The sequence below is a fragment of the Sinohyriopsis cumingii genome, chromosome 18, assembly GCF_028554795.1.
Source record: "Sinohyriopsis cumingii isolate HCF-2022 chromosome 18, ASM2855479v2, whole genome shotgun sequence".
NCBI lineage: Eukaryota > Metazoa > Mollusca > Bivalvia > Unionida > Unionidae > Sinohyriopsis > Sinohyriopsis cumingii.
In genome coordinates this window covers 3,240,825-3,260,696 of record NC_142978.1, presented here as the reverse complement: position 1 = coordinate 3,260,696, position 19,872 = coordinate 3,240,825, and the positions used below count along the sequence as shown (strand labels likewise).

Sequence of the window (19,872 nt, the reverse complement as noted above, 5' to 3'; positions counted from 1 at the left end):
CATGTCAGAATTATGTCTGTAATATAGCATGGGGACACTATATTTAAGTTTGATATGTTTGCCAAAAATGCATATTATTAGCCTTTTCAACCAAATTTCTCCTTAAAACCCCACACAATGTGTATCTAGCTAACATAACCACTAGCATAGATATTGTAAACACCAATAAGATAATGTTTTAGCAGTCAACAACATCTCACCTTAGCTTTATATGTTAACATCAAATCAAAATCTAATGGTAAATTCGAGCAACTGATGAAGTTATCCAAACTTATTAGAATAGTCGCTAATATTTTATTTGAAGAATAAACTGCCTTCGTCACGTTTCAACTTGTTTTTGCAATGACATATTTTCCTCTGTCTAACTGTTTAAGCTCATTCTCATTCAGGTGTATCAAGATGATGTCTTAGGTATACATTACATAAGAATTCACATGTAATATTCTTATATTGGTGTGTTTCATGTATGTACAATTCGCGATTTTTCTTTAGTGTGTCTAAACTCACTTTAAGTAAAATTCCTCCTAGATATGTCTTAGCTCTATCATCGTCAACTTTTACAAGTGACGAAATAACTCTTCAACATCGCCGCTAAGTCGGTTCCTCTGTTATATGGCTATTTGTAGCAGTTTAATATTTCCCCTACTTTGATCAGCTGTAAGAACTCGTTTATATGTTTAGGGTCACCCGATTTAGTTCTGATATTTTCTTACGACTCCCAAATAATGTACTAGGTCGATAAAGATTGTTTCCTTTGATAATTTAAAAAGAAAATATGATAGAGTTTCTGCATACGTATACGCTTTCTCACAATATTAGAATTTATATATTAGTTACTTTCATTTGCATATAATTTATTTATCATGTTAATTCGCTTAATAATTTATACATGAAGATAGTTTTGACCTTTACTTCCTGTTTTAATGCATTGATCACTAAAGCGCTTCTCGTTTCTGGAACATTAATCAGTCTGTGTTTGAATAACATATTTCTCACAGTAGGTTACCTCCCGCTACTGCCAAAACCTCGTTGTTGTGAAATGTCACCTGGAGAATAGCATTAGCCTTGATAACTGCTTTGCAAACAGCTTACACTCCATTTTCGGAGATGATATCTCTACGACGAGTGCAAAAACAAAGAAACTGTTGGCTAATATTTTATGAGAAATAAGTGAGAGAAAAAAACTCACTTTCAGAGAAGGGGCACACGGATGACTAAGTTACAATGTGGTACTAAACAGACTTACGGTGATAAAAATCTGAACCCTTATTCATAGTCATTTTTTAACTCCCATGTTTTATATGACTTCAATTCTTGATTAGATATGGAAAATGGCACCCAATCAATGTACTCGTGTATTAATGCGTATTGACGATGGACTTGGGTGAAGATGAAGGAGTATGAGCTGTGTGTAGTGTGCTTGAAGTAGTACACTGTTCATATCGTTCGACCGACTTTGTATACGTCCCTTTGCGACCTCTTATGACAAACTGGGTAGTTTCTATGGTAATCATTCCTTCCAAAAATAGGCATATCTAACATCCCAGTATGCACACTTGGATGAAATCAGCTAAGATTTCTAAGAGCTATTTTGAGTTACAAAGTCATGTGTCTGTATTAATATTAGCAAACTCGTTCACTTGGAAAGCGATGGATACGATAGTGCCTTCACTGAGATATGGAATGCTTATTTAAAACCTCAAAATATATAAAATGAATGGAATCATTTTCATGCATGTTTTCGCAATATTGTTGATTGATGAAGTCCGATGTACATTTGAATACCAACCTTAGATATTCCCTTAGAAATCAATAATTCCTTGAAGAATTGTTGACCTTTACGTTTATCGTAGACAAAACCATCTTAAATGAAAATGATTTGATTTAAATTTTTCTTCAATCAGGTGTTCTGAATGGAATACCGTCCAGGAGACGGAAATTGTTAGTCTCTTGAGATGTTCACCAGGCTGGACAGATATAAATGGGGATCAAAACTGTATTATTCGTGAGCATATTTTAATTTTATATTATATAGTATCTGAATTCGTTGCCTTTGAGCATTGCTTTAATGGATAAAACTGATTAATCCTTTTGACTGTATCAGTTTTCAGAGCTGCAATAATTAGAACTACGTGAGCATTATTGTGTAGGTTGGTCAGATTAGTGAATGATTGCTTTTACACCATTTTCATTCTTTTTTTTACACCGTTAGTGAAGTACAAAAATGCAATTTTGACGTTAGAAACAAATATCCTTTCACTTCTTTAATATTTGAAAAAGTGTAGTTTGAATACTTTTTGTTTTATTTGTACTGCAGCTGTGTAAAGGAATGTGTAATGTTTCGAACTCAATATTATAATTATATATATATATATATATATATATATATATATATATATATATATATATATATATATATATGTATATGTATATGTATATATAACACAATGATGTGCGAAAGAGTAGCATGGCACGAATGTAATTTAGATGTAAAGACCGCTTGATTTGTGTTCACTTGCAGCTGTGTGCAACCCACAATGTCAGAACGGTGGAACTTGTATTGCTCCGAACAAATGTGCGTGCCCAGCAGGGTTTAGTGGGAGTGACACCGGCTGTAATAATATACGTAAGTAACTCCTACAGTCACCTGAGATAAACATTGACACTTGCTACATTTCTTCAACGTATCCTCAATGTGGTTAGCTTAGTAAGTTTTATCTAAATGTTTGCTTTGTCATCATATTAGATAATAAAGTAACCTGTGTTTTTGTGATCACTGTTTCTTTTTAATCTGTTTAAATTTCATTCAAACAAATACTTCGCTGTGTAGTAAACGGCATTACTTGTATCAGTATGGTTAGCACATACTTATTTTCAATCATTTTGAATGAGAGATTAATTTATTTGTTTATTTATGTATTTCTTTGTGCGATACAATTGACTTTGCTATTGCAAAATTAGTGAGAGCAAATTCAACATTTTCGTACCCAAAGTGGTTACATTGGTGAAAGCCTTTTCTTGGAATATGATACTGCTTGTTTACTCTATATAATTGTATTTATTTTTCAACTAATTGTAAAATATATTTAAAGTTAGTTTATTTATTAACGTAATACATATTCTTTTATATTTCACAACAACTTATAAAAATTAGAGAATATCAGACTATGTGTATGAAAATGAAGATGCTCTAATTACAACCTATAGCAACTAATAGAATATTAAAAGACATAGTGTTTTAAAATTCATATGAACACATTTTTTAAATGATTTGAAGTTTACAACTATAATTATTTGAGGGGAAAAGCAACCCATATATTTGAGTTGCAGTAAAGATTTAAAACATATATAAATATTTCAATCCGTACAAAGAAAACAAATTAGCAGCTATGTTTCGAACGTGCCTATTCTGTGATATAAATGGTAACCACGATATTGGTCTAAATCAGTGTCGGGATATGCTGTAGAGATAAACTGACCTTGTCATTATCGTCATCAAGAATATAGAAACCTCTTGCACTCTTATTACGTGAATTTCCCGTTCCACACTTTAGCCATTATAATACCTATGGTAAAATCAGGATACAAGAAAAACAATTTGGTTAAATATAAGTTAGATTTAAATTTCAGCCAATCAGATTTCTGGAGTTTAAATTAAAGTTCACCTACTCTGAGACGGTCTCGCTGCATTGGCTGCAATTATCTGTATGTTTCTGTTTAAAAGAAGCCAAAATACATTTACTGGTGATCATTATTCACCTTTGTTATTTAAGGACCAACGTGCACATTTAAATAATTTCATTTTATGAATTAGACGTAAAATTAACCATTATTCATAAAACATGAAGGGAATCATGATATGATTTTAACAATGATGCTTGTGAATTATGTTTATGTATCAATGTATATCAGTTAGTTAAATGTTATTTACTTGTCAGTAGTACATAATGATTTCATTTGCTGACACTAAAACTAAGATAATTAGTATATACATTTTAATTCTTTATCAAGCATAATATCAGAATAATTAATTGACAAGATGTTTTATGAGACATCAATTATCAATTTAAAGTTTCACTTCTTAAATTTAGGTGCTTGCTCGCATCTGTCACCGTGCTACCCTGGAACTTGCATTGCTGATAATGACTGTCGTTGTGACAATAGGTTCAACGGGTATGACCGGAGTTGCCTGACAAGTAAACAATTTATACACTTCAGTTTTAGAGTGTCGTATTTATTAATAATGCACATATGTTTTGCTTTTAGGTTATACATGCAATCGTCATATTACCAGGTTATCAATTATCGAGTAATCGTTTATAATATTCATGCACATCCGAGCGACGCGTGTAGATAATGAATGGACACCTTGTAAGTTAATTTCTGTTTAAATTATTTGTTAAATTTGCCGATGTTCTTTTTATGAAAAAAAGTCATGCACATTTATTGAGAGGATAGGAAAATTTAGTATGTACTTCCCTCTTTCACAAATTAAGTACGGTCGGCGTGAATTTTAGATATTTGTTTTCGAAGCATAAGCAAATTGAAATATGCAAGTCAGATAATATGTATTCAATTGCCGTTTGTCAACGGCAACAATATACTATACTTTATCAATGATATTAAATTAATGCAGGTTGCATTGACAATCATTCCTCATGTTAATCTCTTGATACGGTAACCGGTTTATTCGTCGAGTATCGTATTCCCATTAAGGAAAATGATACAGTTTACATTGCTCAGAACATGAGATCTCTAAATTATAATATCCATTCTCTGATTGGCCAACTAGTTTTAGTGGAGGACACAGTCTTGTATTGTAGTGTTCCGCACAACATAATGCAACATTGCTACCTTTCTCTGGCTCTCAGATGAAAATGAATCCAAGTTATCAATGCAATGCAGAAGCTCATCCAGCTGACCAGGCGCGTTTAGTGCAATCGAGCGGCTGATTTGTAGAATTCGACAGCTGTGTCTTGCTCAGTTTGTACCTTGGACAAAATGATAACACCTTATGTTCCATGATTAGCACCTTCTAGTGGGGCTAATCGGAAGACCAGAGTTGTCTGCGTTGAAACTAATATTTTGCCGTTTTCTTGCTTACTAACAAAGTGAGAATGATTTACATTCAGATGAAGTAGCTCATTTCTGGCGAACCATGAATACGAAGCCATCTAGAACAACAATTGTTCGAATGCAGGGGATAAGTGGTGGATAAAACAATGCAAAATAAACGACCTGGACACGATCTACTGCAATTACATTGCCGAAGGGTGCAGGGAAGGGACTGCAGCCCGTGGATCTCACCACATCAATTAGCTCTGCATCCGTTAGTTCCCGTTTGTCTTCTTGCAACCGTTTAAGCCAATTTTGAGGGATATTTTGTTTAATTTGGTGACTTGTCTTGTCTTATTTGTCGATCGTTAAGCCGTCTTGTGTTTGGTTTTTCTTTTACGTTTTGAGTATTACTCTGATATAGATAGCAAAACTAGTGACCCTTAACAGCTTCTCTTTTTTGTATTAAAAGATCAATGTTGTCCTTCCAAATTCTCAACTGATTATTTTCTACTGCATGGACTGGCCTTTCCTTAATTACTATGGCCTAAGGAAAGCGTAAACCCTTTTATCTAGAATTAAATTCACCACCGTTTGAGAGGTCGATACGTGTAGTATTTGCTTCTTCAACGTCAATATCAAGGTCAGTCGCCGGTATATATTCGTTCTCCAACTGAAATGATTATTTCAAACTCGTATTATCCTTTATCCATGTTTTGCAATTCGGCAAGAATTAAGAATGAAAATGGTGAATCCAATGTTACCGCGAGCATGTTGCAATACGTATCCAAGCTCGACCCATTCCATTCGAACGGCAGCGCGTTTGGTGGAAAGGGTGTGCGGAGGACCGTTGTCGTCTGTAATAAGCCAAGTTCCATAAACCAAAGCCAGTTGCTTATTATACGCTTTAGCAACCTCAAAAGTAGCAACGTTATTGTGTCAGGGACCGACAAAATGGCATTCAAAATTACACTGTGAGGCCTGAAAATTATTGACTGTCTCCGTCATCAAGTAGATACATTTCAAGCCAAAGAATAATCAGTGGGGGCGAATCGATGATGAGGACACGTGGGGCGTTTGCAGTGATATTTAACTGACTGAAAAAGGACAACAACATGGCCTCTCAAGGCAAATAGAACACAGGAACCAATGTTGCCACCACATGGTTCGATGCATCATTCGCTGCCTTTTTTAGAATCAACTTAATTTTCGCACCCTACGTCGAGATGCTACGATATGTCATGTACCATATTTGCAAAAAGACCGCTATTTATCGTAGCTGACGTGTAATGGTCACGGCAGGTAGATCTAGTACTCAGAGGGGTGATCAGAACTATCAGTGATATCTCTCTGGTTCTTTCCGTCATGACAAACAGATCCAACAGTAGTACATAAGAAAAGAGGCAATCACACACGTTACGATCTCTGCAATCCCTTAACACAATATACAATCAAAGAGGAACAAGAAAGACACATACATGTTGCAGAAGCGCTCCAAGATGTGTAGGCCGTCTTAACAAATAACCAAGACATTAGCAAGAGTACAACTTGATGATAGCTTGAACCATAGATGACGATCTTCAATTTTATTGGACCTCGATTTTTAATGACTTTTCAGACCTTCGGCCGATGAGCAAAATATGATATTTTATTATCATCTTGAGTCTTGCCATCGTAGGCTGCGTGGCCGATAAGTATTTATGCTCAGGTCAGTGCAGTCATTTGGCTTTGCAGATAAATTAGATGGAAGCTACTCGCTAACGTGCCAATAGCTGATGAATTTGACATGAAGCATGCAATTAGGTTACTGGCAGGACGTAGAAGCTATCCAAATGTTAACATACGTGTGAAAGTCTCACAAACTGTTGCCATGGAATAGCTCGAAAAGCAGTCTATCTGGGAGGAGATATACCTACATTAACAGGCAAAATTCCCTAGCCGCGGTTGGCATTTCCAGACTCTAATGATACCCAATTGGTAGACCTCTTGTTTCTGCAGAACAAGGCTGGGAACAATTGGTGCAAGTATGCGCTGACTGTAGTTGATATCGCCGAGCGCGACGAAGAGACCAAACCAGTTACCACGAGCGAGGTTTTCAATGTCTCTGAAGCATAGGAATGTTTTCAAGCATCGGGCCTCCAAAGCTACCAGAACTATTTCTAGTTGGTCCAGGCTCGGAGTTTATATGAGCTTTGTAAAACCTCTTGACTAGGCACAAAGTGCAAGTGAGGATGGTATCTTGATGGGTTGAACTATGATCAAGCCGATCAGATGTTTGGGAATAAATAAGCCCCGAGTACTGCAGAAAGCGAGATTGCACAGCGTAGCACTGATCGAGTGCGATGTCTGCCTGCAGTTGCACCGTGCCTACGTGAGAGATAACACTACTCACCGAAGAAGGCAATCGCAAGTATGGTCTTTCTGGAACCTCCTCTGTCAACATCATCAGCCGTTTATGGACCATTTGACATTGTGAACCGCAAAGGACACCCTTTCCAAGTACGCGACATGATCTGAGCAACATTTGTCTAGTTGTAAAGAGTATATAAAAAACAATCACTTATTGCCCAAAGAACCCGCACTTTGATAAGCAGCTTAACAAGGGCCAGCTTAAATTGCTTCCCTGGACATGGTTTACCCTTTTCCTTGTCTTTAACGCAATACCGACAGAGTTGAGCCTCACTACGAGTTCCCAACCAACATGAACGGCATGGAATTAATAACGCATGCCCCTTTGCCTGTGTACCTAAAAATATTTCACGACATATTGCGCTTCGCATTGGTCAGTTCTTATCAGCACCAATCACTTGCACACATTGTGGATGGGTCTGTATATACTGTGTATCATATTTCTATCCAAAAATGTATTTTGCGACAGCATGCCAACTGATGCAAGCTAGCATCCCGACCCTCACCGTCACCCAACCGCCCGCTTCTGCGGTGAACCGTTTGAAAGGTGGCCTTACAGACAACATTTGTTCCCAAAGGCACTTCTCAGCAATCAAAACTACCGCCGAGATCTTCTCTGCGCAAAGTAGAATATTTGGCCTCCCTGCTGTGCTGCTTCCCAGATTTCTGGAGATAGGAAAGTAGTAATTTTTAACAAGGCAGAATTTATTTAAGGCTTCACTCGTACATGTAAATCTATATATAGCTAAAGCATAAAAACATCTGCATATCAAACTTGACCTGGAGATTATATAACTATCAGACTGACTCTGAGATTTACTTTTAATTCTCATCCACTCAAAAGTGATTTCAAAAATGTGAATTCCTTCGTGTTTTTGCCGCACATGTTATGAAGCTCAAACGCAGTCTCAAATTTCATTATTTCCATGCCTATTCTATTACGGTTCTGTACAGGTTTAAATAAGTGGTCTCTACATGTACCTTGTTGATAAAATATATAAGTATATTCATACCACATCATAGGAATAGGTATATGATAATAAAATAAATATAATATTTAATGAAAATCCGACAGATGTTACCAGATGATAATTTAATGCGATAAGTTTAGGCATTACTTTAGGCATGATATCTGGCATGTAATTTATTTGTTACTTATGGAAGCTGACATTTGGAAAATGAGTAAGAGGAATCACACACAGCCTGCTGATACATGTTTATAATTATTTTCTAAATTGCGAAAACACCTTCATTTATTCCATAACTCTGACATTTGTAGAACTTTGAACCAAATATGCGTAAACCTCTCTGAATTTTGAGGATTTTAGTGGTTAAGTGTAAACACACAGTGTATCAGACAAAAATAAAGCAATAAAACGACAATGCAAAGAGCATATTTTGCGGCGTGGTCTATTTCACTTGACTTAGATACGACAAGGAAATTTTTAAAGTTAAATTTGGGGCAACCTGTACGAGTTTGAGAAAGGCTCAATTGACAGCTCACATTGCGTGTTATTTTATTGTTTCTAGAAACAACTATGAAATTAGTGCCTTTACCTAACTTTAACTAATTTGTAGGACGAAATCTAACAGGGTAACATTCATTCATCAAATGCAAACTAAAAGCTCTTGTTGGCGGTCATTCAGGGTCGAATGGTCAAGGATAGCAGGAAAGTAAAGTTTGTATTACACAAGACATTACACGAACACAATTGTTGAGCATATTCATATGTTAATCTGAGAAGTCCGACTGAAACAAAATGTACATTATAAACATGTTTACTAGTGCATGCACAGTCTATGCATAGGAGTATATTGCTTTATCTGTCCAAATGTAGATTATAAGTCTGTTCATACGACTCAGATGATTGAATCACTGCATTAATATATAATTTTATTCACTTTATTCTAAGTTTAGTACAGCATTCAAGTAATAGTGCACGATTTAAACAAAACAAGACACTTTTTTGCAATATCGTCCTTAACACAGGTGACTCCATCCAATATCAATCTCTATCAACGTCACGTATACGTTAACGTGAACCATTGACCCTTTTTACGAAAACGTATAAGCATAACATATTTATATTAATTTGATTAATTAAAGTAAACACAGTGTAATTGTTATGATATTAACCCAATCTATTGACTCTGCCTCACAACAATGTCCTTAACTATTACTGGAGAGCATGATGTTCAAAGTACATACTGGCATTCTGAAGCACTGCGCACCAATTACCAATTCCAGGACAGTTCTAAAACTCAGAATGAGAAACAAATTGCATATCTTTTCTGTAGTGTGTGTGTGTGTATATGTGTGTGTGTGTTTGTGTTTGTGTGTGTGTGTGTGTGTGTGTGTGTGTGTGTGTTACGTCATTATATTGCAGCAGACCTGGCTCCTAGGCTAAAACTGTTCCCTCGATTCCACACGAACAATGTAACTGATATTATCATTTTCACTGGCCTACATCATCGCTGAAGTTATTGTTGTTGTAGTTATAACGATCATCGTCGTCATCATCAACGTTCGTATTATTATTATTATTATTATTATTAGTGACCGAAGACGAGGGGACGCCAGTCATAAGTCGAAGCACGGTTACGTTGGCTCACGTGAGACGTACGGACAATTCAACAAAATTCTCCTATTCAATGGATGGTACCATGAAGGGAATATACACCTTTTGGAGTAACCAGAAGGATTTTAACTACCTGAACTTTCAGTTCCATTCCGTTTACAACACTCCACAATTTCAGTATGATAAGCCAAACTACGTTAGTGAGATACAACTTGGCATTGTGGAGGGTACTATAATAGCCAACATATCCAAAATTCCAAGAAAAGGTTAGAGACACTCGACTAACGTTTCAAATATTGCGTGATATTTTTTCGGGCTTTGAGTTTATCTTACGGCAAGCAGGATGAATAAGATGTACCTTGATGTAAACAGACTTGCAAAGATCGTAAAGTTAGAGCAAATAAGGCAAACTGAGTAATCAGTTGCCATTTCCAATGTTTCATTTTCCTAATTATATTTTCCTTTTCTTGCAAATTATTGAATATGAAATGCATCCTTACTTTCTTTTTGAATCAGGTTTAGGAGTTGCATTGTAACAAAATGAAAAGTATGCGTATCTATATTGGAAGAGAAGTTTAACTAATTTCCTTTCTTTCGCTGAAAATGTGTGTACGAAACCAAACTTCCTCGTATAATATATTAAATTCTTGACAAATGGGAACTTATAAAATTAGAAATTGTACTTAGCACTTATTCCAAATCCTATAAATTAAGAAAACATTTGATGTTTCATTTCTAATTTGTCATTTTTACTGTCTTTTATACATTTTCGAACAGGTAATAATCGTGATATTGCTTTCCGCAAGGAATATTCTTGTCCTGATCTAACCAATAAGACTCCGAAGGACAATGCTGATTGCATAATCAATGACAATCAATTCTCTACAAATATAGAACACGGTGACTGGTAAGCTCTCCGTCTCTCTCTCTCTCTTTCTCTCTCTCTCTCTCTCTCTCTCTCTCTCTCTCTCCAGCAGTAGACAATATAATGTACACATTTTCCAAATGTATAATTCTGCTAGCAAATTTTGTTTTCACTCAAAGGTCATTACGATCAATTACCATCCTTAATCTAGTTTAAATTTCTATATTTTTTTAAAAAAAAGTCCAAAGCAATGATAATTTGTTTCCACATTTGAAAATTATAAAACATTTTTCTAATTTGTGAATATATTCAGCATCTGACTTTACAATATGGTATGGCGTTAAGTTACAGTTGTTCATTTGCATGTGCCTTGTATATCGGACGTAGAGCCTATCCATATCTTCTTCAACCACAATTATTGATATTTTACAACTAAAAGGTGTATGGAATTTATACAAATATGAATGAGAATGTTATTCAATTATTTCAGTTTTATCGGTTTGTTATTTTTGTTCTCTGCAAACTTTTCTTTCAAGTTAACCTTATTATATTCGTTTCTTTATGTAGTAGAGATTTTGTCATTTCGACATCCATATTTGATCTCATATTTATTTAAATAAGCTTGTATGAATTACCTTAGAAACATGCGTGTTTTAGGGATTTCGGTTAAAGAGCTATAGTGATTGTTTAATGCGGACATAGCTAAAACTGTTTATTCATCATTTACATTAGGCTCAATGTTTTATTCGTCGCTAAGAGTGGAGGCTACAGAAATCTGGTCGACGTTGATCATCCTGCTAGCACTTATAAAACCGAAATATACCAGGGTCTAACAGACCGGAAGGAAGTAGAATTTAGGTTTGATTTCTACGTACCAATGCACTGCTCAGAGAGAAATAGCACAATTAAATGCAGAGCAACTGACGTTCCTTTAAAAATAGAAAATGAGTTTACCAAGGTAACTAGACAGAATAAACTGTTCATTTTTTAAACTCAGACAATCTTAACTTCTTAATGGATAGGCAAAAAGCATATTTTTATCATTTTAGCAAAATGATTATCTTTTGTGAATGAATTGTAATGTAACATTGTATGGACTTGACCTTGTCCAAAACTGAGTTCATTTTTGATTGACATTGTTACGTTTTTTTATTTCATGTTAATAATAATACATGGCTAAATTATTCTCTATGTGTCTGAGCTTAATATTAGGATTATTATCCAGGTAAAAAAGAAGGAGTAAATATGTGTATGTCCTTTTGAATTGTACAGGTTATTTTGTTGTAAGTAATCAAGGCTCATTAGATCATTCTAGAATGTTATTTTTCATTTCCATTCGATAATTGTGACCTTCGGTCAAGTAGAGAACTATATAATCTTGTAATTGTGAGGACGTGGTCATTCGTGCATTAATATCTAGCACTTTCAAAGTGTATTATATTGTGACCAGTTTGTGCTGATTGTCATTTTCTTCAAATTGTTGAAGTCAAGTGATTATTTTCTCTTGAATTACAAACGTGCTCTGATAAATTTCTTGGATAAAGACAGTCACTGGGACTTATACTGAATTCAAACATGAAATTATAATTTTCTGATTCAACAAAAGATTGTTGACACATCATCACTACATCAGCTATAACAGACTAAATATGTCTGTTATTATTGAGATTTGTGATTTGTGATTTCACTCTTTTCTGTTGCTTATTTTAAGAGCATACACTCATAATACTTATCTGATATGATTTTTGGAGGAATAAAAAAGAAATCATTCTAACCAAACCATCACTTTTTTTATCTGAGTTTGCTTTTCATTGAGAGATTTAGGAGATATTAAAGAAAAGCATTGCTGAGAATGTTTTTATGGAACGGTTGGTCACGTATTTATACTGAAACGCTTGCTATGACGTTCTTTTGAACTTTAATATGAAGAAGAAATGGAGTCGATTTGCCATGAATGTGCCTCTTGCGAGTTGATTCCAGATATCACGGTCTGTTCAAATGTTTATCTATTCCAAATGCATGCGTCTAAATGGCTGTTCGAGTTAGATCAGAAGATTTTTCCCCAGGTTTGTTCGTCGTCGTTAGGTCTAAATCCTTTAGCAAAGGAAAATGTACATATATTCAGTTTATAAAGTCATTTTAATGGCCATCTGTAAATTCATGTTTAGGTTCCAGAAGTAATTCTGGTACATTTCTATTCGCAGTTACCTATAAACATTTCTTGGGCTGGATGGGAAGACGATATGTCTAAAATGGACCGCTACCACGTAGAAATCTTCAAGCTTTCCCCAGATCCGTATGGCAATCTAATTGAAATGACCCCTCTTAAACCTGTATACTCTGTAGTATTTAATCATACTCATGATGGTATCTACCTGTGCACCTACCCTCCCTCAGAAGGTGGCATGTTTTCTGTATTGCTACAAGCATTCGATAAAGCCAATAATTCCAAGATCGCCCGACGACTTGTACTTTATGTTCCTGCTTCAAATATTAGCCTGAACACAGATGACGATGGCCGACTGTTTATTTCAACAGCCGAATCTGAGACAGGATATATATGGCAGACGAACAAAGTGGGAGAAATGACAGAGATAAGTGTCGAATGGAAAAATCATTTTGTAAATAAGTTCATTTCAGAAGGGAAACTGCTGAACAAGGTCAACGGGTATCCAATACAGTTTCAAAACATTCAAAGAGAAGGCATACTTCAGAGCTCAAAGTAAGATTTATGTCATGTTGTACATTGCGATAGACTATGTTAGGTGTTGAATATACCATGCATTTGAACCTTAGTTTGCAAAAACTGAAACCTTCAAAGAGGGGTAATACAGTCTAAGAGCTCCCCCGATTCTGTAAAGTAATAAAATGTTTATAAAGACATAACCTCATCATTTACCTTTCTTCTGAATTAGAGGTTATATATATATATATATATATATATATATATATATATATATATATATATATATATATATATGCAATAAACTGACAACGAGCAGTGCAAAACTAGTAAACTAGTATCTAACTAGCCTGGCCGCTTTTGACTGCTTAATCAGTCTTTTTCAATGCAAATACACAACATAGACGGGGATGTCGCCCAATATCCGATTGACCCACGCAAATATCAATAGAATATCTGCTTTGTCTCGAGCGCAAGCCCAAAGTATCGGTGAAATCAAAGTTTTCCCGAAAGCCATCAACAGTGTGGCAAACACAAACTAGCAAGTAGAATTTCAGCATCATAAAACTGGAACAAATATAAATTCTACCTAGTTTCAACAGTTTTCACAAAGGTGTCCACAGTACACATATGACCATAATATACAAAGGTCCGTAACCAACGCATATTCACAGTAGTAAGATATAATGCACCGGTGTCAAAAGGGAAATTGTGAAGTTATGTAAAAGCTATATGTTCAAGACCTGTATATCTGCACAAGGTAAATATATTAGGTTTTCCCTCATCCACAGGGTGTTGTTCTGAAATCAGATGAATTCGGTAACATGTGACGAAATTCTTTGTAAAGAAAGATTGTATACGTGCGCTGATAATAATACATCGTAAAAGTTTGCAAATGTAAAATGCATATTTGATCATAAATTTATTCGTGCAACAGAGACAAAGGCATATGTCTCCTCAAAAGCACGAACATTTAAGTGAGTTTCTTTAGCTCTTATTTCGGTTAAAATCTCGTAGATATGCTTGTAGGCTTTTACGTTTTATAAGTTTGCAAGCCTTTTTGCTCTGAGGCTGGGTCAATACCTTTTCATGTCACTTTTCTTAATGGTACATGTAAATGAAGTTATTACTCTGTCAGGACATTGTGTGGACTGAGGTCACGTTCTGTGTTCTGTGTTTGTCTTGATATTTTCCTTGATGTTTTTGGATTACTGCTCTTGTTTCGCTCATAATTTCGAACACAAAATAAACTATGTTGCACTTATTAGATCCTTAATTAAATCGAACTGTTGTATTTCTAAATCCTGCACTTTCTATGGCATGATTATTGTTCAATGACTCAAAGGTTTCATGCTCTTGAATATTAATATATCTAATTATGTTGTCTGGTTCCTCCAGCTCAGCAAAGCTCCACGACATGTGGACGTCGTGTACTTTAATGGCATATTATCCGCTGGTTTCCAAATGTAATCTATGTCATCTTGTTTGTCCTGGTTGTAAACTCCTGTGCAAAAATAAGAAGGCAGTTAATTGTTAGTAAAATATTATTTCCATATGTAAATCCTGGCTGTTTTGCTCCATTTAGGACTTAAAATGTATCATTTGTCAGCAAACTGAATAGAGTGTTTCACACTTTGCGTCTGTTTTCGTCATTGTTTGCTGCCATCAGCGGCATTTCGATTGATATGTGGTGTTATTTCATTCCTCAGTTGAACTTTGGCAAAAAGGGTTCCTCTTTTGTCGGGTTCATCGTGGATGCAATACATTCACATTCTAGGTTTAACTGTTAACATTTTCCATAACAGATGATGTGGATGGTGTAAATCATTTAATATTATCATTTTCCTGCAAGTTATTCATTTTGCTCTTGTATAATTCATTTCCTTATTCATAAATAACTATTCATGAGTTTTCTGTTTAAAGATTTATCGAAAGGATTTAGTATTTCTTTGGACGTTTTTAATTTTGTTATTCAACCCAAGTGATTCCAAAACAAACATATGACACTCAAAATATATTTGTATTCATTGCTGTCTTTTCTTTATGCGCTAATGTCAACAATACTAATCCATGGGATAATTATAACGTTTGTAGGAAAATATTGATCTCACTTGCTTAGTAATGTTAAGCACACTAATCAATTAACTATTCATTTTATTCAGAGTATATTTGTTTTCAAGTTTAACTTGTTTCCACAGTTAATTGTTACTTGTGTATACAACTGGACTCTTATGATCTTAGCAACTATATCCTCATTAACTATTTTATATGGTTCATTTAAAACTAAATACCTCCAGAGAATCATTAAATCGATAAACTGTATTTTTGTATTATCCATAAGCGAAAATGGCCTCAGTCTAAAACAAATACTTTAATTTTCATTAATTTGCAACGTCTCTTTAAAACATATGAATGATTTAAGATTTATGTCCAGTATTATAATTTCTATGGCTGTCTCAGATTTTAACGTTGCATAAAAAATGTAATCGAATACAAATCTGAATATTTATCCAATCGATATACGTAGCGTATTCCTACCTCGTACTATACTGTTTTGCCATCTTTCTATTAGAGTTAAGTTCTGTATTTACATGTTATTATCATGAAATGTAAACTGTAAATCAGTATATTTCTAAAGCTTGGATGATGTGATGTGTGAAATCACCAAACTGCTTGGTTTTGATCAAGCTATTAACCAAACTTGTCAATAAATTTGCACTTTTCCTACATAGAAATATGACTGCATTAGAAATAAAACCACAAATTAATCATATTTTAAAACATCTTGACATAATTTATGTAATGATATAATGCGGACTAATGGCCTGAATCTCCAATTATGTTAAGGTATTTGATGCTAGCAGACAATGAAATCTCAAAACATATGAATGTTGTTGTTGCTGTTGTTGTGGTGGTGGTATTTAACGCCATGTTTCAGCACAAAATAGGCTAAACAAGGCGGCCAGTATTAATGGAGGAGAAAAAACCGGGAAAAACTCCGGAAAGAACCATCGACCCAAGGGAGGCTACTGGCATGCTTTCTCACATAACCACATAGGCCGAACCCGAGACTCGAACCCACGCAGACATTTGTGAGATGGCAGTGATCCTTCGGCCACTATGGGCCCCCATAACATGTGAATGCAGTTACTTTCTGATGCTTACTATTTTCTTATCGTTACTCATTATTTACTTTAAAAATAAATGTTTTCTTCCAACTGTAATCATTTCAATAGTTTCCCTTTTAGAGAGTGCTTAAACAACTAAAAGACCACTTATTTGTTCTTGTTGAAGTATATATAAAACTAAACATTATCCGCAGATTCGTTTTTCCTGGTTTGGACGACAACGAGGGTGAGAGAACTGTCGATGAAATACCCAATACAAACGGCATCGTCCGCTTCGAGGCAGTCATGAGTTTGTCGGACAGTACTGGTGAGCCCAAATACGGATGGTTCAACATCAGCGGATTATTCCAGAATTATACATTCAGCGAAATCCTCAAAGAGGGAAGAACTGCTCGAATTTGGATCAGAGCCCACGACGTTTTCGGAAATACTATGAGTGACAAAACAGAAGTACATTTTGACTTCACAGCACCCCTTGTGGAAACCGAGTCTTTTGTTTTTTATCGTAATTTTCAGAACGGAACCTATATGTACACCTCAAGGTAATAAATATAAAAGGGATCGGATGATTTCATTCACGCATTAGTATGGATGTATATCACTAATTTATTGCAATGAGGCATGCTCCAAAGAGAATCCTTATATTCAAACATATATTTAGTTTATTTCTTTCCTCGTATGTTAAACGACTGTGAATCAGACTTTATGAAAGTAGTTCAAATTATTCTTATATCTTTCAAAGTGATACTCATTTCCAAATGTACAGGAGAAAGTCAACATGCTTGAATCTTGATTAAAGCATCTGAAATAAATAGTATATACAAACGCTTTCAAGTAGAGTTTTTAATATGTATTCATAGACATTCCATAGATGTTCATTTATTTTAATGCTTCATGAAGCTAGGATTCATGTAAACATGTAAAACAATTTATTATGGCTACTGGAATAAATATATAAATTCGCAGTAACAAGCCATATAACTTATAAATATAACAAATATTTCTCAATTTTACAAAGTAGTTAATTTATTTCACGTTTGTCAGGATCTTGTTTGAAGCTGCTGATCACGAGAGTGGTGTTCACAAAATCGGATTTAAACTTTTGCGCGATGATACAGGCCATGTACAGCATAATGGATCCATCTCTGCATCACAAAAGAATGTGAGTATGTATGTGTGTCATTTTCGGGGCATCATTTTTTTACTTTCCTTATATAGGGATATTCAAAATCACCAGACGTAGAACAGCCATTTTTATGTTTTGATGTTCTTGTCGATAACACGAGAGCATTCAAAGTTCAATTGAAATTCACTATAGCAGCGCTAATAAAGGTGTCTTGAAAATCATGAAAATTGAAAACAAATACAATTCAAGACAATTAGCAAGCAACACAAGGGCTGAAAAAGAGCATACCTCTCAAGATACAATTATAATGCTTATTGTAAGCAGTATGCAGCTCGTAATTGAAGGTACAAAACTATGTTAAATTGAATTCCAGAATTCTACAACTTCTGATACGAAGAGCTTATGAGCTTAATATCAAACCATTTCAGTCGTTATCAAGAATTTATTAAATATTCTTTCCACAAACATTACAAGATAAAAGTGTTATTAGGGCTAGAGAGTTATAAAATAATTTAACGAAAATCAAACTTTTGATTGGCGGATTGGGATCATAAAAAGATATAATGCAAAAATTAAGAAAATTTTCAGATTATGTTGTTTTATGATGAGATAATTTAATAACGCTGAAATCATGATGATTGAAAAAGTACGGCATAAGAAAGAAATAAACCGCATACGTTATTTGACTAGATGCGCAAATGTATATACATACAAATTTAGAGTACAAATTGAAGATATTTTAAACTTCGCAGGGTCAAAATCCAATGATATATTAGAAACATGGTTAAGGAACACAAAGAGTAAAGTCAGAATTACATGAACAAATGCTCGCTTAGAATATAGGAATAATTATTTGAACATCAGCTGCAGGCGTGACAAAATTGGCATAAATCAGTAATAATTCAAAGTTTCACATAGTAAGAAAACGTTGATGGCAACAAGGCACCTCTTGCAGAAAGGATCTACTCTTTGCTCATTGATAACAATGAATGACAAATTATAATTACAATACTTTCATGATATTCTATTCAGTTTTAAATGATGTACCTAAAATACATACTTCTATCAGAGACGACAGCCAATTTGTTTTATTCAAAACAATTTTAGTACCATTCTGAAAGTCCAGTTGATTAATAATATATCATTTGTGAGAATAAATTAAGCAGGGGAGAAAAGGAAAAAGATACAACGAATTTAAGGAATAATTAGGTCAACAATCCACTTACACATAACACTAGCAACTCAATATGATTTTCCTGCAAAAGCGTTTTGTGGCTGACAAGTGACAGGCTTATATTTTCCACATGCCAGTATATACAAAATGCGGCTATGGATATAGGCTCTTTGCGAAAATAAAAATGAAATAGAGAGATGGCATACACAATGTTTTTTAAGGAATGTTTAGATAAGCGAAGCTCAGGAAAGAGTCAGTTTGATGCATCACAAAAAACTTAAGATTTATTGAAAAAGGGATACATTGAAAACTTACAACTTGCGCACAATACATATCATCTCAAGTGGAAAATGTTCAGCCTATATACTAAAATGTGTGAGCAATTCACTTAAAGTTTGTTGACATTTTACCAAAACGTTTTTACAATTAAAATTGTAATATATCCATAGCTGTGGCTTTGGTTAAATAGAGCAAAAAGAAAAAGATAGCGTGGATAAATCTATTCAGTTAACTGTCAATTGATATATTTAGAACTCTATACTCTGAATTTCGAATTGAAGTACTATTTAGCATGATGGCTAAATCAGACCTGCATTTATGAAACAGCATGGTGTTCTGACGGAAATACGGGTCAGAGACAACGCCCACTATAGGTGCAAGTAATTACAAGATGTTATTATTGCAACAGAGAAAATCTAATGGGGAAATGATAACACGAGAAACAAAATAACAATATGCAAATATTCTGCAACGTTAGCGAAATTAACCTAGTATTACAGTGGTGTAAAGAAAAATATTGCAGAGATAAATCAACAAATAATTGCATGTGAGTATAAAAGAGTAATTAATAGAG

The 19,872-nt window shown here is 34.6% G+C and overlaps 1 protein-coding gene across 1 annotated transcript in view; it reads left to right on the top strand.

The window, feature by feature from the left end:
• LOC149775975 (uncharacterized) overlaps nucleotides 1-19,872 on the top strand; it is a 93,441-nt gene that overhangs the window by 49,482 nt on the left and 24,087 nt on the right. Inside the window, exons 3-11 of the mRNA XM_089941077.1 lie at nucleotides 1,905-2,005; nucleotides 2,522-2,626; nucleotides 4,092-4,196; nucleotides 10,022-10,309; nucleotides 10,821-10,950; nucleotides 11,641-11,866; nucleotides 13,113-13,630; nucleotides 16,914-17,261; nucleotides 17,764-17,881. Of these exons, the coding sequence (XP_089797203.1) occupies nucleotides 1,905-2,005; nucleotides 2,522-2,626; nucleotides 4,092-4,196; nucleotides 10,022-10,309; nucleotides 10,821-10,950; nucleotides 11,641-11,866; nucleotides 13,113-13,630; nucleotides 16,914-17,261; nucleotides 17,764-17,881 (1,939 nt within the window). The remainder of the gene's footprint in view (nucleotides 1-1,904; nucleotides 2,006-2,521; nucleotides 2,627-4,091; nucleotides 4,197-10,021; nucleotides 10,310-10,820; nucleotides 10,951-11,640; nucleotides 11,867-13,112; nucleotides 13,631-16,913; nucleotides 17,262-17,763; nucleotides 17,882-19,872) is intronic.